Here is a 24,116-nt window from a genome sequence, read left to right as displayed (position 1 = left end):
AGCAGTTTCCACTCAAGAAAGACATCTTGGAGTCACTGTGGATAGTTCTCTGAAAACATCCACTCAATGTGCAGTGGCAGTCAAAAAAGGTAACAGAAAGTTGGGAATCATTAAGAAAGGAATAGATAATAAGACAGAAAATATCATACAGCATCTATATAAATGCAGGGTATGCCCACATTTTGAATAAGGATGGGAGAGGCTGAGGGAACTGGGACACATGACTATATAGTGCCTTGCATAATGACAGGTTTCAGAGTAGCCCCTTGCAAGCGGCTCCTGGCACTCTGCTGTTTGCTGTGCAGAGCAGTGGGGGCAAGGGGAGTGCTGATGTCAGGGTGTCCCCCTCCCTCACTCCCCCCTGCCCATGTAACCCACCTCCGCAGAGCGGGAGCGGTGGGACAGGAGAGCTTCTGGTAGCGGAGAGCTTCTGGTAGCTGCTTCAGTCTCAGCTTTCTATGGTGTACCCATTATCTCCTTGGTCTGAAGAGATGCATTTCAAGCACCAAAGGGCATGAAAGCATCTGCTAGGCCTGTACTAGGGCAGAACAGACATATGTCTTGTCCTGTCTGGGTCATTCCAGTACACACCTGTGAAAATAACTCCCTAGCTGTCACTATGCTAAAATTATCATCTATCCTGATCTGGGCAACTATACAATATACTTCAGCCAAAGCTGACTTTTGATAATGCAGGCTGTTATGGGATACTTAGAATAAGAGAATTGGGTATAGTTAAGGCGTAGGCCAATTTAGGCTAAGGCGTAGGCCAATTTAGGCTATGCTGTCTTATTTGTGCTTAATATTATTTGTGCTTAATGCACACTAACGTATATATGGTGTGGATAATACATATTATTACCTAAATCATCTACCTGCCAGTTGGACTTGTATTTATAAGTCACTTAGGGCCAGGCCTTACAGATAATAAGGTGCCTGAAGATTAGAACTGAGCGAAAAATTGATTTTGGTTCAGTGGCTGACTCAAAAAAAGAGGAAAAAATTGGTTTGTTTGGAACCAAAATTGGATATTTGCCAGGCAGCTGGGTTGGGTCCCAGTACTGTAGCCATGTGTGCATTAAGCTTTCCCGGATCTCAGCAGGCTGCAGCATGGTTTCTGCTTTCTAACCCGTCATGGAAATGAAACGACATGACCCAGTTACCTTAGTCCCCGAGGACCAGTGCTGCTGCCCCAGATGCCCTAGTAGGTCAAGGACCCCCCATCCCAAAGATCCACCCACGTAGGTGCTCTCAGTTTACAGTTCACTGCTCCAGGGGCAGATGAAAGATAAAGCAAACAGATGCACAGGCTTTGCGAAGGCCTCTAAACACAATTACTCTTTACCTAGATTGAATGAGAAATACACTGTGTTGAACAAAATAGTAGAAAACTTACGCATATTTCCCTGCCTCAGTTTCCTCACCCATCTGGGGCATTCTTAGGACTTGAGCCAGAGTCCTTTATGGTACCTAGGATTCCCATTCCTGTAGCTCATGCCTCCTTCTCTGAATTGAATTGAATCTCTATCTCTGACCCCTGCAGTCAGTGTCCTTCTACTCTCTCTTTCAACTAACTGGTGAGAGACTCTCTAACCTCCCATCCCCTTTGTCAAGTGACCACTTCCCAAGTCAGACTGAGCATGTGATCAAAGCCATGACCTACCCTTAACCACACCCCAAGCAATATTGCTACGCCAAGAAAACCTTTGGTTTAGACACAGCTATGTGGACAGAAGAGGGTACTCTCTGCATAGCTAACATCATTTGGGAGGTGCTGTTCCTACACCAGCAGAAAAACTCTTTCTGTCAGCGTATGCGGTGTCTAGATGAGGGGGCTCGGCCAGCATAGCTATGGAATAGCTGTAGCACCATAATGTAGACGCTTTCTTCATCAGAAGGGGATTTTCCATCAGTTTAGTTAATTCACCTGCCTGAGAGGCAGTCGCTAGTTTAATGGAATAATTCTTCTGTCGATCTGCATCTACACCAGGGGTTAGGTTGATCCCACTACAGCACTCAGTGCATAACATTTTTCATAGCCCTGAAAGACATAGCTAAGGCCATCTAACTTCTAAGTAGTAGTAGTGTAGACCCAGCCTATGCACCCTACCAGGTGATTCGTTGTTGGACACTTCCACACCCCTGGAGTTCGGTGTTAAAAAGTGGGTTTGCCCCAGGTGGCAAGGCCGTTGTGCAAGGGGGATTGTGGAAGGGTGTCTCACCAGCATGCAACCCCCTTATGGCTGTGTGCCTTGTTGCAGGGTGCTTTCCTCAGCTGCCTCCACCAGACACTATTCAGGCCTGCTAGTGGTCCGTTCGTTCAGTGACTTGGCCCAGCAGCCAGGACACTTTCTGTCCCATCCCTTCTGGGGTAAAACAAAGAGTCCAGCAAAATACAAAAGAACATAAATTCTTCTGTCCTCCCTGGGCCCAGTCCTTGGCAAACTCTTCATCAACTCTCCCAGGCTCTGGAAAATTGTTTCCTGATCTACTACAGATTGCTTGTTCCCAGGGCTTTTTTTCTGGAGTTTGAGCTCCCCCAAGTCGCTGACCCTCAGGGCTGTTCCCTAGAATTCTTCTCCCAGGCATGCTTCAGGAGTCTCTTCACCCTTGCTGCCCTTCCCCCTCTCGGGCCAATACCAGGGTAAAAACTCCCTATGTAGCCTTTACTGCTCCTGGTCTCTCTGACAGAGCTCCCATCACAGGAGAGAATGCCAAGTACTATTCTCCCCCTCAGTCTCCTTACCTAGGAGAGACAATCAGGACTCCTAGCCACTCACTCTGTTCCTTTTTACTGCCCTGAAGTCCTTCCTTTATATTATCCAAAAAAGGGACAAAAGGGACAAAAAGGGCAAAAAGGAAGTAGAGGAAGAAGAACCTCTCAAATCTTTTTTATAAAAATATAATTTCATTAAAAAATGGAATTTTTAAAAAAAGTTTTTTATCTTTTTGGTGACAACTTTTTTTGTAAAATAAGTCATTTTTTACATTAATTTTTTTTTGTTAAAAAACTATTTTCTCTATTAATATGGTTGAATTCAACTTTGATGACCTTTGAGTAACTTAGGATACAGGAGCCAGAACTTTAAAGACATTTAGGCACCTACTGAGACTTTCAGGAGCACCTAGGTGCCTAACTCCCATTTGTTGCAATGGGACCATAGATTCTCTCCATTTCATTTTATCCTAAATAAATTGGCTCACAGTGTCTGCATTCTCGTGCACAGCACAAATTTACTTAACCTTTTTCTCAGGGCCTCTTTTTCCTCCCAGTTTCTCAGGCGGTAAATGAGAGGATTGAGCAAGGGAGTCAGGACCATGTTGAAGACCGAGCCCACTTTGTTCAGGTCCCCCAGGGTATCATTGTTGGGTAAGACATACACAATCGTCAGGGTCCCATAGAAAGCTGCAACCACCATGAGGTGAGAGGAGCAGATAGAAAAGGACTTCTCCTTCCCCGTAGCAGACGAGAGTCTCAGGATGGTGCCTATAATAGCAACAGACAACATAACAATTAACAGAATTGGGGGGAAAGTGAAAATCGAGCCGAATATGAAAGCTGTAAGTGCCATCAGAAGATGTCAGTTCTGGAGAGCTTTAACACAGGGCTGAGATCACAGAAGAAATGGTCCATTTCATTGGGGCCACAAAAAGTTAATTGTGATACGAACAATGCTATTATGGTAAGAGCCAGAAATGCACTTATCCAAGAGCCAGCTGCAAGCAGGAGACCGAACCCTATTCATAAGGGTTACATAGTGCAGGAGTTTACACATTGCTAAATAATGATCATACGACATTGCTGCTAGATTCTTTAGCTCCAGAGAACTACATTTGTACAATGCAGCCGTCAAAAGAAATAGTTCTGTCCCAAGTCAGGAGACTGGCCAGTATCCTGAGCAGGGTGGGCTAGGTGTAGCAAGTCTCCAAGCAGGACAATTTTCTAAGGAAGAAATACATGGGGGTGTGAAGTTGTTAATCACCCACAACCAGAGCAACAATGAGGATGTTCCTGGCCATCGTCACAAAGTCGCTAATGAAAACAGCAGGAAGAGAAGAATCTGCAGTTCAGGGAGATTTCCGAATCCCACGAGAATGAATTTTGTGATGGTGGCTTGATTTCCCCACTCAGTGTTTTCCACTGATTGCATCTAAAGGAGAGAAGAAAATCAATTAAATTTGTAACTAACATCTTCCATTTAATTCCAAAGATATTGAGATTCCCCTCTCTCCGCAATTTAGCTGCCCAGCAGTTGGGTCTAGCTTCTACTTTATCTAGCTTCTACTTCCAGCCTCTGGATGGAGTTAGACCTCTGTCTGCAAGATTGAAGAGCCCATTATTAAATATTTTCCCCCAAGTAGATACTTATAAACTGTAATCAAGTAACCCATTCACCGTCTCTTTGTGAAGATAAATAGATTGAGCTCCTTGAACCTTTCACTATAAGACATGTTTTCTAATCCTTTAATCATTCTTGTGGGTCTTCTCTGAACCCTTTCTACTTTATCAAGATTCTTCTTGAATTGTGGACATCAAACCTGGACACTATATTCCAGCAGTGGTTACACCAGGGCCAAATACAGAGCTAAAATAACCTCTCCTTTCTGACTTGACATTCCCCTGTTCATGCATCCCAGCATCACATTCGCTCCTGGGATGCATAAATAGCCCCACCCTCACTGTTCGATATGCATTTCTCCCTGACTGTACCATTGGTCATCTTATGACATAAATTCTGAAATTTGACATATCCCCAACGGTGGCCAGATCTAGTTGTTTCAGATGAAGCAACAAAAGACTCTAATTTACACCAGGTGTGCCAGAGGAAAATGAGCCCGATTCACTCCAGTGAAGTTACTCCTGATTTACACCATGTGAGTGAGAAGAGATTCAGCTCCATTCCCTCTAATAAGGAGTCAGTAAAAAATAAGGCACAGGCTCCAGAGGGATTACACACAGTTTTTACTGCACATGCGTTTCCTTCAGTTTAAGTCAATGAAACCGATCTCTGTCATGAATTTTCATAAGAAAAGGTGCGTGAGGTAATATCTGTTATTGGACTGACTTCTTCTTCAGCTCTGTGTAAACTAGAAAGCTGGTTTCTCTCGCCAAAAAAGTTGGTCCAATACGAGATATCACCTCACCCACCTTGTCCCTCTAATACCCTGGGACCAGCACGGCTACAACAACACTACATACATTAATTTTCATAACAGTTACAGCTGTTGCATTTGAAGGATACATTAAAGACTATGCGATGCTCAGATACTATGGTGATTTTTTTTAACAGTGCACAGTTGCACAGATGGGGGGAGGGCTGGCAGGCTCAGCTTCCTGTGAAGCATCAGGGATTGGCTACAACTAGAGATGGGACATGGAATGGGATGAGACAGAGCTATGAGGTGGTTCGGATAATCGTCTTTCTAGATGGCTGGCTGGTGGGTCTTGCTCATGTGTGCAGGGTCTTCAAATCACCAGATTTGGGATGGGGAAGAAATTTTTCCCCTAGTTCCTATTGGGCAGGGACCTTGAGGGTTTTCACCATCCTCTGCAGCGTGGGGCTCCTGCTGGGATCACCTGGGCATACCTCAGCTAATCCATTCCATGCCATTGCAGGGACCTTGGTCACTGGTGGAACTTCACTCTCTCTGTTTCTGCCTGGGTTCAAACAGTTTAGTCTCCTGCAGCCTGAAAGGCTTTAGTCTTCCCAGTTTATATGGGTCAGCACCAAGCTTTGCCCAGGGATTCATGTCTACCCAGTTATTAAAATCAATACCACTCCTCTCAAGTCTGTGGAGAAGTTTTGCTACGTAGGACATATCCTGTCAGCCACAGTGCCATGAATGTCAATGGGGCCATAGCCCCACAAGCTTAAATTTATTACTGTGAAAAATTCCATCAGTTTTGTTCTTTGGACAAGGGTGCGGAATACAAATTCATAGGAAATAGATTGAAAACAGAGATGGGAGAGGAATAAAGAAGTCACTGAATGAGAAGGAGAGACTGAGGGCTCATCTACACACACAAATTGTACCACACCCATATTGTTAAAAGTGTAACATCCCCCTAGTGCAGATGCTATGGTACCAATATGATACCAATCAGGGGCAATAAGCTATACCAGTATACAATACCAGTATAAGACAGGCTCCTTTTCTTGATTTACCTGGTGCTAACTGCAACATTTAACCCTGTTATTTACAGCCCGAGGAACAGGGAGATAAAATGTGCTCTCAGGAAATCAACAGGAAGGGAAAGGTTCCCTCAGGCAAAATCTATGGTATGATATTGTTGTGTGCTGTGCTTGGGAAACTCTGGGAGTGGGGAAATTGTGCAGCTCCATCCTTGTCTTAAATAGGTAATATTCATGTCTAAACCGCCTTCAGTGTTCTCCTCTCAGACAGGTGCAAATCATTCGTCTGTCCACTGAAGGATTATTTCTCCTTACGTTCACGGTCATGTAAATGTATAATATGTCGGTGAGACCATCACTGGAATTTTGTTCCCAGTCCTGGTGGCCCTACATTAAAAACCATGTTGAATAACTGGAATGGTTTCAGAGAAAGGTTAGAAGACTGATTCATGGTCTAGGAAACTGTCTCATGGCAGAGACTGAAGGAGCTATCTGTATTTTGCTTATTGAAGTGAAGGGTAAGTAATAACTTAATTACAGACTGGAAATAAGGCATAATTTTTAAGAGAGAGACTAATTAATCATGAAAACAATTTCCCAAAGGTTGTGGTGGATTCTCCATCACTGGCAAGTTTTAAAACAAGATTGGATTGGGTTTTTTTTAAGTTTTGCTCTAGTTCAAAAGGAATTATTTTGGGGAAAATTCTCTGGCCTGTTCTCTATAGGAGATTAGACCAGATGAGCAGAATGGTCCCTTCTGGCCTTAGAATCCGTGTATTATCTAACGGGTGGGGTATCTCTCTGAAAAGTATCCTTATGTTCAGCTGAACTTGCTGGGTTATACTGAGGAGCCGCCAGCTGAGATTCTACGGATGGGATTGCCCTAAAGTCCCCACTGGCCTTAAAATGTTTGATTCTATGAAAAATTCACTCAAGTCAATAGTACAGATTCCCCTCTAATTTAAACCAATGTAAAACAAAAGCCATTCAGCAGAGGTAAAAATTCAAGCTCATGTTAACCTCATCTAGGTTAGAAGTGCCAAGCATTTTTATCACTTATGTATATCATGGGATTGCTGAAGTTTTGATGTATCTTAAAATGTCATTCAGTGGGATCGTAAACTCATTTCTTATGGAATAGTAATTTTCTGTGAAATTTTTAGCATACCTGTGTGTGCTATAAAATAATAAATAATGCTACTCAGAATAAAATAACTCTTTAAAACCTTAATTGTTCTTGCAATCTGGAGATACTCTGTGAATACACATAACATAATGTTTACCCATAAAGCCACCTTGGATTTTAAAGGGACCTATGGGAGTTAGAAGCCCAATTCTGAGAGATTTTCCATGGCAATTGGGCATCTAATTCCCTTTGGTTTCTTTGAACATCTCAGACATAAAGAATCATGAATTTCTGAATGTCTTCTTAAAGAAAATGGCATGGTTATTAATGAGTATGACTGAATGTTTAACTGGTACCATTCTTTTTATTAATTAGCTGGTTAGTGACTGTATATACTTGAATTCTCATAACTAGTCTACAGATAGACACTCCTATCCAGTCTAAGGGTATATAGTGATGAACAAACTAATCTTGAGGAACAGGTCAGACTCCACCAAAAGTCATCAACGCTCCACCAATTGGCTTCACAGAGGTCCTAGGCCTGGAGCCGGAGCCATGGTTTTGACCTGTGTCCACTAGAAAATGGGCCAAAGCTACCAAATTGCCATCCCTTTTTACCAGCATTTAGACAGTAGCAAAATCACCTGGATTCATATCAGTGAAAAGCCCAGCTGACTGTTCTGAGCCCCTTGCAACATCCAGGGAATTTGGGATTTAAATAACTGAGGTATAAACACAACACAAGAATTCCTCGCTGGACTCTAAACTGTGTCTTCACTAATATATCCCACTGGTGATGGAGGGTTTGCAGTTAGGACCTTTGGGTATTAATTTACAGCAACATAGATTGTGTCATATCCTCTGAAATATTGCTAGTAAGTTGCAATGATTTTTCAATACTATGGGCCAAGTTGTTCCCTGGTGTAACTCCTCTCATTTCACTGTGGCTACACCAGGGTGTATCTGAACCCGGGGTTTATTACTGAGATACTAGGCCAGGTTCTGATAATGGATACACGACTGGAGTAAGGGGAAATCGTTTGTAATTACACAAGTGTAACTGAAATGAGAATCTGGGCCATTGTACAAAAAGTTCTCCTGCATCTCAAACTAATGTGTGATTAAAATACTATTTTCAAAAGGAGAACACAGAAGCATTGCTACCCGTTATGCTTCCATTGTAACCAATCTGAGATGCCCATGATCAAGAGGCACAGTTACTACGCAGACTGTAAAAACACACACACACAGAGAGCTGGGGAGCTTTAATAGTATTTATTTGCCTAAAGATGCAGATAGGAATGAGTGAAATTTTCAAAAGCAGCAGGGGGCAAGATACAAAATATGGACTTTGGCTCTTAACTACTGTAGGTGCCTAAATCACAGAATCAGGCCCAAGAGGGTTCTCTAAACCTCCACTCAACTGCTCCCAAACACTGTAGGCACCTAAACTCAACCAGCATCCTACTGTTTGCAGTCAAATTCCCGAGGGTGCCTAGGTTTCTGCCTCTGGGCATGCACACGGCAGCCTCAGACCAGACATCTGGATACATACATCCCAGAGTTCCCCCACCTAACTCACCCAAGGGGTCCCAGTTGGTAGGTGAGCTCATGCAAAAAGTTGGGGTGGAAGTCGGGATTCCCTTGTCACTTTTAGCCCAGTGGTGAGGGTACTCAGCTGGGATGTCAGCGATCCCTGTTCAAGTTCCTCCTCTGTTGGAGGGAGAAGAAGGGGGATGTGAACACGGCTCTGCTACTTCTCAGGTGAGCCCCTCACCACTAGTCACTGGGATATTGCAGTGTGTGGGGTGCCCTCTATCACTCTGGTTGAAGCTGCTCTATGCTAGATAACTAATATTCCTAACTTCAGATATAACAATGACACATACGTAATAATTAGATAATCAGAATCAGTAAATAATAACCTTTCCAATGATATCTCACAAGACCCATATTGCCTAAAACATGTCTTAGTTACTCCAAATTCATATTATAACAATATCTCCATGAAGAATATGGGGTGTAGTGTCAAACACCCCATATGGCCCTGCATCAGGGGACAGCAGGAGGGTGGGTTGGGTGGTCAGGAGAGCAATGGGAATCTAACCAGTTAGAAGGAGAGATGGAGAATGATGATATTTTTTGGTCATCCCTTTCTTTTTTATTTGCATTGGGGAGGGAAATCCGGTCTCATGAGCTATGAAAATTTTGGCCATACATCTTATGTTTGCATTTCATATATCTGTATTGATATCCATATTTATATCACTATTGATATAGATATTTTAATGTTGCCTTGACCCTGCAAAGATGTATGAACAGGCGGGAAATTTCACATGGCAGGACACGGAGACTCCCAGCCCTCCCCAGACTTTCATTTTTTGTTTACCCAGCTACAGATCTGCATAGAATACTGCCCAATCAAAGTTCTCCACTCACTGTGGAGGCAATATTTTTCACCTACTGTTCAGAGGCATAAATGAAAATGAAGGGTCCTAAAAAGTGGAGAATGACTTTCATTGGCTTCAGTGGGAGTGGAAGAGACCCAGAACCACCCAAAAGATGCTAAGCTCCTAGCAGAATTTGGAAATAGTGTTCATGTATGGATGAATGAGCCAGAGTGCTTTACTGAAACGTGAGTTTGGAAAAAAAGCCCAATTTTTATAAAGAATGTTTCTTACAGTATGAAGTTTTGTATAAAGAAATGTCTATTAAATGTATGAAAGATGAATGCTCAAAAAGTAGCAGAGTAACAGGAACAGAAAGAAAGAAAGAAAGAAAGAAAGAAAGAAAGAAAGAAAGAAAGAAAGAAAGAAAGAAAGAAAGAAAGAAAGAAAGAAAGAAAGAAAGTGGTAACCCTGCTATCAAGGACTCAAGTAAGAAACTATATCACCTCATCTCTATTTACTATATGCTAAAATTGATACTTTTACATTCTATGCCTGTTTCACTAAGATACTAGTTTAAGAATAGCTTTTCTTAGGGACTCTTTGACCTCCTTGTTTCTCAGGCTATAGATGACAGGGTTGATCATAGGAGTCAGGACTGTGTAGAAGACAGAGAATATTTTTTGTAGGACCTTGGGAGTGTTGGCTGTTGGAATTATATAGACAGTTAATACGGTCACATACAAAACTGCAAGCACAATGAGGTGAGAGGAACAGGTGGAAAATGCCTTTTGCCTCCCGATGCTGGAAGGGATTCTCAGGATGGTGGTGATGATACAAATGTAGGATGTCAGAGTCAGAAGAAAGGGCACAAATGTCCCTATGACAGCAATAATAAATGTCAACAGTTCCAGAGTCTGGGTGTCAACACAGGACAGCTTTATCATAGGTGAAAAATCGCAAAAGAAATGGTCAATTTCTTTGGAATCACAGAACGTTAATTGGAAGAAGAAAATATTTACTATGGTGCAGAGCAGTAAGCTACTTATCCAGGACCCTGCCACAAGCTGCCAACAAACCCTGCCATTCATCAGAGCAGCATAACGGAGTGGATTGCATATCGCTAAATACCTATCATAAGACATTGCCGTGAGCAGCAGATTTTCTGTATTTGTCAGGATACCAAAGAAATATAATTGCACAATGCAGCCCTTAACAGAAATGGTTCTGTCCCCAGTCAGGAGACTGGCCAGCAGCCTGGGCAGGATGGTGGAGGTGTAGCAGATCTCCAGGCAGGACAAGTTCCCCAGTAAAAAGTACATGGGGATGTGAAGTTGCTGATCAGCCACAACTAGTGCAACGAAGAGGATGTTTCCGGAGACAGTCACAATGTAGATCACTAGAAACACAAGGAAGAGAAGGGTCTGCAGTTCAGGGACATTCCCAAATCCTAAGAGGATGAATTCCACAATGGGTGTTTGATTTCTTACTTCTGCTTTCTCCATAATATGTACCTAGAAACAGAAGACCATTAAATATTGATCGAGTGCACGCAGTCAGGTTGTGCTGTCGGTTACACTGGCAGAAACCTGGAGTAGGTAACCTCGTAACACTGCATGTCTCCACTGGAAAGTGAAGTTGTCAAAAAACAGAGGGAAGACTCCTATCCTTAAGAGGTTCAGCTTCCAATATAGCTGAAATAAGAGCATGGAACCCTACTGAATTAGGGAAACCTCCCATCTAACTCCCTTGGCTCTCTTCAACTTTAAATAATTTTAGGCTGGGATTTTGAAATATCTTTATCATAGCAGTCTCACATCAAGAAATCTAGAAGACATAACAAAAGATCAATAGATTGGAAATGAAAGATATTTAGAGTTCAACCATGGGTACGTCTCCCCAGCAGCTGGGAGGTGTAATTCCCACCTTGGGTAGACGTACATGCACAAGCTTTGATCAAGCTAGCAGGATAAAACAAGCAGTGAGAACATGGCAGCACATGCAGCCCTTTGGGATGGCTACCTGTGTACGTAGCTGGGATCTCAGATGGGATTGGGCTCGGGCAGCTAGGCTGTGCTGCCAAGGCTACACTGCTATTTTCAGCTCAATAGCTCAATCAAAGATTGTGTGTGTAGGTCTACCAGAGCAGGGAATTACACTGCCTAGATGCAGTGTAGACATTCCCCATAAGACAGATACTGAAACACTAAGGAGGCTGTGGTCTGTATGAAGGTCTATCCAGCTGTTCTCTATCCCAGCAGATGCAAATTTTAATTTGCACCAGTTGATAGATGCAGCTGAGAAACAGACAAAGACACAAACAAACCCTAAACACAGACTGTGGGCCGTTTCCTGATCTCAGTTACACCAGGGTAAATTGCATCCGCTTCATGTGGATTTACACAAGTGCAACTGAGATCGGAATCCAACCCCATATAAAGAAATGTAAGTGAGGTAAAAATGAAAACTCATTAAGAGAGAAATAAGAGAGTCATTTTTACCCAGAAGGGAGAATGTGCCTGGAGAAAAATGAAAAATGGGAGAAAAAAGGAAGAGATACATAGACAGAATGAGACAAAAATACAGAGAGAGAAAGAGACAGATTGTTTCTTTCTCCAAATTTTATGAACAATAAAATACAGATCTGTTTAAAGAGAAGTAGCAGATCCTTGCTGTTAAAGAAAAGGTATCAGAGCCAAGAAGTCTGAAATCTCTTTTTTGCTTTTCCTCTACACGCTTCTTGATATATCCTGCCATCTGATCTCTTCATCCACTGACTTATGATGCACCCATATGAACTATGCCTACATCAGGAGTGGCAATGGTACATTGACACTAGTGCAACATAAATGTCTGACAGAAAAATGGAAATCCAGAAAAACACACACACACACAGAGAAGACAGACAATGTTTTTGTTTCATAATTTGACGAGCAATAAAATATACACACAAGGAGTCAATAAATTCGATAAAGTCATGGAGGATAGGTCCATCAATGGCTGTTCGTCAGGATGGGCAGGGATGGTGTCCCTAGCCTTTGTTTGCCAGAAGCTGGGAATGGGTGACAGGGAATGGGTCACTTGTTCATTCCCTCTGGGACACCTGGCACTGGCCACTGTTGGAAGACAGAATACTGGGCTAGATGGACCTTTGCTCTGACCCAGTATGGCCGTTCTTATGTTTTTACTTTCTAAATCTGAGAGCCATTCATTTATCTTTCCTGGGCATGTTTTGCTTTAACCCTTCTACTTTTATTTACATTCCCCCTGGATTGAACAAGCAATCCTATTCTTTCTGACACGCTAGATGCCTGAGCAGGTATTTTTCTTTTCTAAATCAGGTACCTGAGCAGGTATTTTTCTTTTCTAAATTATTTCATTTTAACTGTGCTGCTTTATCTGTCACACGGATAGTCTATTGCCAGCTGCCCCCTAACCATAACCCTTCCTGCAGATTTTCTGAGATAAGTTTATAGTCTTTGCACTACATTTTCCAATATCTTCTACCCTTGATAGTCTTCCATTATCTCAGCAAACTGAGTTTGGGTTACTACTTGGATGTCTGGATCCTACAGTGCTCCTTGGTGTATTTTGTTGTTATTCCCTGTCACAGAAATTGTGGTCTCCCCGGTTGGTAATTTTGCCTTCATGTGAGATGAACTTCCTTGATAGTTCTGCTAGTGGGAATTTGAAATTATTGCATAGAGAAAAGATAAAGTGTTCCCTCTAAGCTGCATGGCTGTGCAACTGAGCAGGAGTGAATCAAGTGACGTGCACTGCTTAGCAGAGCCGCGCAGGGTGGCGTGTGTTCGGGTACCCTTCCCCCCACTGCTCTGCAGCTGCATTGCTCCTGCTCTCTGCCTTGGGGCCCCTTGCAAGCGGCTCCCGGGACCCTGCTGCTTGCTGTGCAGAGCACAGGGGGCAGCAGGGGCGCTAATGTCAGGGTGTCCCGTCCCCCACTCCCCCCTGCCCACGTACCCCATCTCCGCAGAGCAGGAGCGGGGGACAGGGCTCAGGAGCAGAGAGCTTCTGAAAGCTGCTTTGGTCTCAGCTTTCTGGTGGGAGTGCCTTAAAAAGACAAAGCACGGTCTCTCCTACGCGTCCCCAGCAGCTGGCATACTCACACTCTGTCCCTGTGTCTCTCTCTCACTCAGACACACACACACTGTCTCTAAGCTTTCGTGAGCTACAGCTCACTTCAAGCTTATGCTCAAATAAATGTGTTAGTCTCTAAGGTGCCACAAGTCCTCCTTTTCTTTTTGCAGATACAGACTAACACGGCTGCTACTCTGAACACTCTCTCTGTGTCTCTCACACACACACACACATTCTGTCTCTGACACACGCACTCTCTCTCTCTCTCACACATACACACACTGTCTCTTTCACACTCACCTCCCAACACATGCTTGTGTTGTTGTTGTTATTTCCTGCAATGCACATGTATTCTCTGAAATTTCATTCTTTCCAAGTGCTGTTATTGCAGTTTTTGACTGGTCTATGCATTACATAATTTTATTTCTCTCTTATGCTTAAATTTAATTCTTTGACTAGTTAGTATTAAAATGCCTAACCTGTCCTGGATGGAGTAATTATTCCTATGGTAACTTTTCAAAAATATATATTATAGCTACGTTTTTTTTGTTTTTACTGGTGTCACACATCACCTCTATATTGGTGCGCATCACAAAATTCACTCTGCACACGGATAGAAAAAATTAAAGGGAACATTGATATGAAGGAATATGCTGTGTATGTGGGATGGGAAAGGTGGAGATGGATTGCTCTACTGTAAAACATGAATATAGTCTGTGATAGTTTATTTTGAGAGTGGGCAGGGGAGACATGGATCCTAGCCCATGTCAGACATGAAGAAAATATCTGTTGCCTTTGCCCTGTAAGGGGCCTGGCACAAAACCCCTTGTACTCAATGACTGAGTGTCTTTCCCTTAACTACAAAGGACTTTGGATCTGGCTCATGATTATAATATGAGATGCAAGATGTTGGCGCATGTGAGCCATAGTGAGATAAAGAATGGCTTGGCCCCTATTTTGTATCTACTAACAGGATGACAACTCATACAGTAGGCGTCTGGTCGGTGATGGGAAGTTGACTCGTGGGGAAGTATTGATCTGATGGCATGAACAAACCAGTCCAACAGATACCATTCTCTCTTTAATTATATTGCAACCAATATAATGTTGTTTAGTGTTGCTGAATTGTATAGTAAATGGCTTCACTCACTTTGGTTTATTATAAAATATAGTCAAGAGACTAAATAACCAGTAATAACATGGTACAGGAAAAAGGGAATGGGTGACAGGGGATGGATCACTTGATGATTACCTCTTCCGTTTGTTCCCTCTGAAGCACCTGGCATTGGCCACTGTCAGAAGACAGGATACTGGGCTAAATGGACCTTTGGTCTGACCCAGTCTGGCCGTTCTCATGTTCTAAATCTGAGAGCCATCCATTACTCTTGCTTAGGCATGTTTTGCCATTACCCATTTTTGATGGCTTCCCCACGGGGTGCTACTTGGAACTGTGGTTCCACTGAGCCCACTCAGTCGGGCTCCCTCTGACACTGTCCTGCTGTGGCAATTTGCAGACCCGCTCCCAGTCCTACACTTCCTCCAGCATTTACACAGTTAGGGACACACCCAGCTCATTTTCATGCAGGCTCTCTGACCAGCCACTGCATGAACCAACAATAGAGAAGCCACAAAAGCTCCAGCCTAGGACCACAGAGCTGTACCACCCTGGCCTGGTCAAAACACCGACCAGTAGGAATTTGTTACCCAGTTTGCCTCTCCCTCAATGTGGAGAGGAATATGCATACTTGTGCTAACCAACCTGAGATTTTTCCCAAGATATTTCACGTAAAGGCACACTGGTTTATGTTAAACAACAAACAAGTTTAACTACAAAACACAGATTTTGAGTGACAATAAGGGATAGGAAACAGATCAAAGCAGATTACCAGCAAACAAACAAAAACACAAACTAAGCATAACACACCGGTTAGATTGACTATGAATGAGCAGTTGCTCACCCTGACTGATGATACCGGCGGTCTTGCAGATTCTCAAGGCACAGGCTGCATTTGCTTTGCAGTTAGGGTTTCTCAGGTCTCATACACAGGCTAAAATCCCTTTAGCCTGCTTCAAGCACTTCCCCAGTTCAGAGTGTGTTCCTTAGCTCTTTCCAGGAGTCTTCTTGTGTGAGGAGTGAAGAAGAACCATTGATATCGCTCCCTGCCTTTTATAGCCTTAGCATAGGGTGGCAACCCTTTCTTTCAAAACTTGGTGCCTGGACCAGTGTGTGAAAAAATAAAGACACCCCAAGATGGAGTCCAGAGTCATGTGGTCTGGTCACCTGCCCTTATAGAATCATAGCAACCATTACTTACAGGCTCTCTGGAGTGTTCTCAGGAAGGCTCACCCGGTGGGGGATAAGCTTCTCCTAAGGCCTATTCTTTTCCGTAATGGCTCATTACCCTGAATAGGCCCTTCCCAACCAGATATGTAGACTGAAAGCATCTTGCCTAGTGGGAGCTACCAAGGTGTAACTACATTTGAAATACAGATACATAGTCCATATTCATAACTTCAGATACAAAAATGATACATGCATAGAAATAGAATAATCATATTAATCAAATCACAACGTTTCCAATGACACCTTACATGACCCATCTTGCACAAAATGCATCATAATTATGCTATAATCGTAACATAATAATATCGCTATGAAGAATATAGTGTGCAGTGTCACCGCATCACACTTCATTTACTTGCCCCCTGGATTGAACATGCAGTCACACTGTTTCTGACATGGTGGATGCCTGAGTCGGCATTTCTCTTTTCTAAATCAAATTAGTTCATTTTAACTGTGCTGATTTACCTTTCACACTGATGATCTATTGCACCTTAACCCTAACCCTTTCTTCAGATTTCCTGAGATAAGTTTACAGTTTTTGCACTACATTTTCCAGTCTTATCTACTATTGATATTGTTACATTATCTCAGTAAACTGAGCTTTGGGTTCCTATCTGGGTGTCTGGGTCCTACAGCTCTTCTTGGTATAGTTTGTTGATATTCCCTTTCAGAGAAATTGTGGTCTCTCCTGGTTGATCATTTCTCCTTCATATGAGATGATGTAATCTCCCTTGATAGTTCTGCTGGTGGGAATTTGAAATTATTGTATACAGGAAAGTTAATATTTATTTTCAGAAAGGAAAAACAACAGTACAAGGACAGTCTTATTACTAAATTCAAAGGGGAAGTTATGGAAAACAACTGATACCACAGGGAAAATAACAGTGATAGGAGAACTGTTGAACCAAAAGACAAAGCAACAGAAAAAAGGGAATGTCTCATTTCAAAGGAAATTAATGCAGACAGAACTTCTGATCTCAATGGGAATCTCTGTTCTTCTGATGTATTAGATGAGTAGATCTGCTAGAATAATAGCAAAAAAGGAACCAATGTCAATTCTATTTTATAGTAACAAGAAAATGAAATGCTCCCAAGTTAAAAAATTCTTGGATAAAACTCCCAGGTCAGTCTGATCTCTGGACCTGGAACTCCAAATGCAGGCCTAGAAGACCCTAAACCTGCCACATGAAAAAAGTTCAAATCTCCTTCTTGACATTGGCTGTGATTTTTTTAGAAATCTAAGGGAGTTAGGCACCCAACTGCCTTTGAATATCAAAGGGAGTTCAGCAGCTAAGCTTTCTATGCTCCTTTGAAAATCCCCACTTAGACACTTGATGACCTAATTTTCACTCATCCTTCTGGTCTTTGCTGAAAAAGCGAGGGGTTCCTTCTCCCACAGTGTGAGGGAATATGCTGTGTATGTGGGATAGGAAAGATGGAGGTGGATTGTTGTATTGTAAAACGTGAATGTAATCTGCAAGTGTTTATTTTGAGAGTGGGCAGGGGAGACAAGAATCCTAGTCCATATCAGACATGCAGAAAATAACTGTTTCCCTAGTCCTGTACGGGTCCTGATACAAAACTCCTTGTAGTCAGTGACGGAGAATCTTTCCCTTATCTACAAAGATTTTGGCTCTGGCTCATCATTATAAGATGCAAGATTTTGTAGCATGAGAGCTATAGTGAGATTGTCAGGGTTCCCTCCCCACTCTGAACTCTAGGGTACAGACATGGGGACCCACAAGAAAGACTCCCTAAGCTTATTTCTACCAGCTTAGGTGAAAAACTCCCCAAGGCACAAGTTCTCCCTTGTACCTTGGATTAGGTAACGCTGCCACCACGAAGTAATTTAGACAAACTCAGGGAAAGGACCACTTGGAGTTCTTACTCCCACACACACCCTTTCCTGGGGAGGCTTGAGAATAAACAAGATGAGCACAGACCACCCTTACGGTTTTTTAGGACACACAAAAAAACCCAATCAGATTCTAAAAGAAACAGAACTTTATTAGAAAGAAAAACGGTAAAAGAAGCACCTCTGTAAAATTAGAATGGAAGATAATCTTAAGGGCAATCAGATTCAAAAACATAGAGGATTTCCCTCTGGGCCAAACTTTAAAGTTACAAAAAGAAAACCAGGAATACACCTTCCTCTCAGCACAGAGAAAATCACAAGCCAAAACAAAAATAAGCCAACACATTCCCTTGCGAGTACTTACTAATTATAATGGAGCTGGATTTCTTCCTTCCTTGATCTGTGTCTGGCAAGCACACAGAACAGACAGACCAAAACCTCCCCACCTCCCCCGCCCCCCAGATTTGAAAGTATCTTGTCCCTTTATTGGACCTTTTGGTCAGGTGCCAGCCAGGTTACCTGAGCTTCTTAACCCTTTACAGGTAAAAGGATTCTGTGCCTCTGGCCAGGAGGGATTTTATAGTACTGTATACAGGAAGGTTGTTACCCTTCCATTTATATTTATGACATGCCCCCCCCAAATCACAGATAGTGTTGGACAGACGGTTCCACACTGGTTGTGATTTCTTCCTGGAGCTCTAGGAGAAAACAGAGTTAATAAGACACATGTACCTTTAGATATACTACTGACTATACAAAAACTAACAGTATTTTCAACATTTCAAGGACGATTTTAACCAGTTGATTCTGGGAACATTTCATGGGAAAGTGCATCAGCCACTTTGTTAGAAGCTCCTGAGATGTGTTGTATTTCAAAATCAAAATCTTGAGAGCTAAACTCCACCAAAGAAGTTTTTTGTTATTGTCCTTGACAGTGCGAAGCCACTTCAGCACAGCATGGTCGGTTTGCAGGTGGAAACCCAAACATATGGGTGTAGCTTTTCCAGCACATACACAATGGCGTAGCATTCCTTTTCACTGATTGACCAGTGGCTTTCCCTCTCAGACAGTTTCTTGCTGAGAAACACGACAGGATGGAATTCTTGGTCCGGTCCTTCTTGCATTAAAACTGCTCCCACACCACACTCGGACACATCTGTGGTTACTAGGAACGGTTTGTCTTGGGGCCCTTAGCACAGGGTCAGACATGAGTGTCGCTTTAAGCTGGTTAAAGGCCTTTTGATACTCTTCAGTCCACTGAACTGCATTTGGCTGTTTCTTTTTGGTTAGGTCTGTCAGTGGGGCGGCGATTTGGCTGTATTGCAGTACAAATCGCCTGTAATATCCGGCCAAGCCTAAGAAGGATTGGACCTGTTTTTTTTTACTTTGGAACATCATCCACTTTGGCTTGTAGGGGATTGATAGTTGCTTGACCCACCTGGTGTCCAAGATAAGTCACTCTGTTTAGGCCTATTTGACACTTTTTAGTCTTAACTGTTAGTCCTGCCTCCCTTATGCACTCGAAGACTTTTTGTAGATGAATAGGTCGGAATTTGAACAAGAGGCTGAGAGGCAGCTCTCCAACACCACTTTCTACAAGCCATTACCCTCTGATCCCACTGAGGGTTACCAAAAGAAACTACACCATCTGCTCAAGAAACTCCCTGAAAAAGCACAAGAACAAATCCGCACAGACACACCACTGGAACCCCGACCTGGGATATTCTATCTACTACCCAAGATCCATAAACCTGGAAATCTTGGGCACTCCATCATCTCAGGTATTGGCACCCTGACAGCAGGATTGTCTGGCTATGTAGATTCCCTCCTCAGGACCTACACTCCCAGCACTCCCAGCTATCTTCGAGACACCACTGACTTCCTGAGAAAACTACAATCCATTGGTGATCTTCCTGATAACACCATCCTGGCCACTATGGGTGTAGAAGCCCTCTACACCAACATTCCACGCAAAGATGGACTACAAGCCGTCAGGAACAGTATCCCCGATAATGTCATGGCAAACCTGGTGGCTGAACTTTGTGACTTTGTCCTCACCCATAACTATTTCACATTTGGGGAAAATGTATACCTTCAAATCAGCGGCACTGCAAGGGGTACCCGCATGGCCCCACAGTATGCCAACATTTTTATGGCTGACTTAGAACAACGCTTCCTCAGTTCTCGTCCCCTAGTGCCCCTACTCTACTTACACTACACTGATGACATCTTCATCATCTGGACCCATGGAAAAGAAGCCCTTGAGGAATTCCACCATGATTTCGACAATTTCCATCCCACGATCAACCTCAGCCTGGACGAGTCCACACAAAAGATCCACTTCCTGGACACTACGGTGCTAATAAGCGATGGTCACATAAACACCACCCTATACCGGAAACCTACTGTCCACTATACTTACCTACATGCCTCCAGCTTTCATCCAGACCACACCACACAATCCATTCTCTACAGCCAAGCTCTATGATACAACCGCATTTGCTCCAACCCCTCAGACAGAGACAAACACCTACAAGATCTCTATCAAGCATTCTTACAACTACAATACCCACCTGCTGAAATGAAGAAACAGACTGACAGAGCCAGAAGAGTACCCAGAAGTTACCTACTACAGGACAGGCCCAAGAAAGAAAATAACAGAACGCCACTATCCATCACCTTCAGCCCCCAACTAAAACCTCTCCAATGCATCATCAAGGATCTACAACCTATCCTGAAGGATGACCCATCACTCTCACAGATCTTGGGAGACAGGCCAGTCCTTGCTTACAGACAGCCCCCCAACCTGAAGCAAATACTCACCAGCAATCACACAACAAAAACACTAACCCAGGAACCTATCCTTGCAACAAAACCTGTTGCCAACTGTGTCCACATGTCTATTCAGGGGACACCATCATGGGGCCTAATCACATCAGCCACACTATCAGAGGCTCGTTTACCTGCACATCTACCAATGTGATATATGCCATCATGTGCCAGCAATGCCCCTCTGCCACATACATTGGCCAAACTGGACAGTCTCTAAGTAAAAGAATAAATGGACACAAATCAGACGTCAAGAATTATAACATTCAAAAACCAGTTGGATAATACTTCAATCTCTTTGGGCACTTGATTACAGTCCTAAAAGTGGCAGTTCTTCAACAAAAAAACTTCAAAAACAGACTCCAATGAGAGACTCCTGAATTGGAATTAATTTGCAAACTGGATACAATTAACTTAGGCTTGAATAGAGAGTGGGAGTGGATGTGTCATTACACAAAGTAAAACTATTTCCTCTCCTCCTGTTCTTGTAAACTGCTGGAAATGGCCCACCTTGATTATCACTACAAAAGGTTCCTTCCCCTCGCTCCCCTCCCCCACTCTCCTGCTGGTCATAGCTCACCTTTCCTGATCACTCTCATTATAGTGTGCATGGTAACACCCATTGTTTCATGTTCTCTGTGTATATAAAATCTCCCCACTATATTTTTCCAATGTATGTATCCGATGTAGTGAGCTGTAGCTCACGAAAGCTTATGCTCTAATAAATTTGTTAGTCTCTAAGGTGCCACAAGTACTCCTTTTCTCTTAGGCTTTAGGTTTGAGGTGGGGGATGCTATGAGATAGTTAACAGCTCCCAGGAACTCTTGGACCATGAATGGCCCTTCCCATGACGCTTTCATCTTATAGGCCTGGAGTGCCTTCAAGACCATGACCTGGTCCCCTACTTTGAAGGAACGCTTTCTGGAATGTTTATCATAACAGGCTTTTTGCTCTTCCTGAGCATTTTTAGGTTTTCTCTAGCAAGGGCTAAAGAGGTTGGGAGGGTGTTTTTTAGGTTGTTTACAAAGTCCAGAATGTTAGTTCCTGGAGAAGGCATAAACCCCTCCCATTGCTGCTTCACCAACTGTAATGGCCCCTTAACCTTAGAATCATAGAATCATAGAATATCAGGGTTGGAAGGGACCCCTGAAGGTCATCTAGTCCAACCCCCTGCTCGAAGCAGGACCAATTCCCAGTTAAATCATCCCAGCCAGGGCTTTGTCAAGCCTGACCTTAAAAACCTCTAAGGAAGGAGATTCTACCACCTCCCTAGGTAACGCATTCCAGTGTTTCACCACCCTCTTAGTGAAAAAGTTTTTCCTAATATCCAATCTAAACCTCCCCCACTGCAACTTGAGACCATTACTCCTCGTTCTGTCATCTGCTACCATTGAGAACAGTCTAGAGCCATCCTCTTTGGAACCCCCTTTCAGATAGTTGAAAGCAGCTATCAAATCCCCCCTCATTCTTCTCTTCTGCAGGCTAAACAATCCCAGTTCCCTCCACGGTTCAACACAGCTATGCCTCATACCACGAACACACTTGGAGCACAGACAGACACAGGCTGGAATTCAAATCTGTGGGACACCCCCCCAACAACACCCTATTCTCTTAGTCCTTCCTCACATCTCTCGATTATGGGTTCATAGATTTCAGAGTCAGAGGGGACCGACAGATCCTGTAGCCTGACCTCCTGTATAACAAGCCAGAGAATTGCTCCAGTCACTTTTGCATTGAGTCTAATAACTGTTTGACAAAAGCATATTCTGGTCTTGATCTGGAGACATCAAGAGCTAGAAAATCCTACCACTTCCGTCGGTGGTTTAACCTTTGCACCCCCACGACATACTTAGATGTGATGGCTATTGCCTGCTCCAGGAAGCGGAGTTAAAGTCATGTTGCAGTGACACAGGTGTCCTTTAACTCTGCACTGCCTGGTTTTCAGAGGTTTAAGTTTAATGACTTTCCCCATTCTGGAAGGGCACGATTCACCTCTGGGCAACCTTAACTCTGCTTTCACAAAGTTTGGGGGCATTTAATATATGTGGTAAAGAGAGAGAAAATGAAGAAGATTAGAAGTTCTATGTCCTCCAACTCATTCCCTTTGAGGTTAAGAGTTTGATCTTCTTAACAATGTCCCAGTGTCCTAGACATGGATTCAAAAATCCCATCTGCAGAAGTGTCCTGGGAGATTTCACCTTCTTGCAAGAAGGGTAAATAATGAGACACCGGAGACTGGCACTTTTAGACAAGGCACAACTTACAAAAAACACGCAGCAGAACTAGGACATCCAAACTGGAATCTGCTTGTTGAAGGAAATCAGCTGCATGGAGAGATGACATTAGAAGAAGAACAGTAGAACCTTCATCCTGAAAAAGGAGTCCTATCAAACTATTCCAGCTTGAAATAGACCCTTTTTAGAGGTGAATCAACCTTCACAACTCTTTTCAGGTAAATCAGAATTGCAGATGGACAAGAGTGAGCAGCTGATAAAGTCCATCCTCTCTGCTCACTGCTGTGTTTTACCTTTCAGGAGGGGATCTGCCTCCCTGAGCTGTTGAGAAACTTAGTGCTAGATAGATGCTAACAATTATTTAGCTGTATAGGCTGAGCTTTGCATACCCTCTTTACTGTGCACCCCGCTCCCCAAGGCAGGTTTGGAAATATCACCCTGAAGAGTATAGTTTGGAACCATAGGAACAGCTTGATCAGATGAGATCACTGATCCACGCAGTGTAGTATCCTGTCTCCTGCACAAGCTACTTAAGAAGTAGGTGCACAAAGCAGCTTTCTTCCAACCCACCCATTTAATTAGCCATTTAATTGTCCTATATGCTAAGGCAGGGGGATATCCCTTTTCAAACCTCTGAATTTTATCTTTGGGTTGTTTTTGAGTTCTTGATAGTGTAACTCTGGCCATTCTGGTTCACCATGTAAATGCTCGGTCCTTTGAAATCACAGTTTGATGCTCATGGCTTGCATTCTGCAGACCAGGGCAGCATGGGGTGGGATCAAACAAAACACCCCTGCAGAGAATACATTGAATGGGCTTTCCAAATATTTTAATGTTCTGGTTTTCAAACGTTTGTATTGGTGAGCCCTTTCACACAAAAAGCCTCTGAGTGCAACCCCCCTTATAAATTAAAATAACATTTTTAAAAAAATTTAAAACTATTATAAATGTTGGAGGCAAAGCGGGGTTTGGGGGTGGAAGCTGACAGCTCACTATACCCCACATAATAACCTCATGACCCCCTGAGGGGTCATGACCCCCAGTTTGAGAACCCCTGTTGTAGAACATGACCAATTCATGCAGCTCCATGAAGCTGACCAATTTTCTTAAAG

At 43.1% G+C, this 24,116-nt stretch overlaps 1 protein-coding gene and 1 pseudogene across 2 annotated transcripts in view; one reads left to right on the top strand and one right to left on the bottom strand.

The window, feature by feature from the left end:
* LOC311529434 (olfactory receptor 5V1-like) overlaps positions 1–24,116 on the top strand; it is a 504,463-nt pseudogene that overhangs the window by 452,214 nt on the left and 28,133 nt on the right. The window lies entirely within an intron of this gene.
* LOC311529843 (olfactory receptor 5V1-like) lies at positions 10,211–11,152 on the bottom strand (the record flags this gene model as incomplete). Its single annotated transcript, XM_084646104.1, has 1 exon — positions 10,211–11,152. The coding sequence occupies one exon, from the start codon at positions 11,150–11,152 to the stop codon at positions 10,211–10,213; it is 942 nt and encodes a 313-aa protein (XP_084502230.1).

This window comes from Lepidochelys olivacea, assembly GCF_965140295.1.
Source record: "Lepidochelys olivacea isolate rLepOli2 genome assembly, chromosome: 13".
Classification (NCBI taxonomy): Eukaryota; Metazoa; Chordata; order Testudines; family Cheloniidae; genus Lepidochelys; species Lepidochelys olivacea.
The sequence above is the reverse complement of the archived record's forward strand: the minus strand, read 5'-3'. Positions and strand labels throughout refer to the sequence as shown.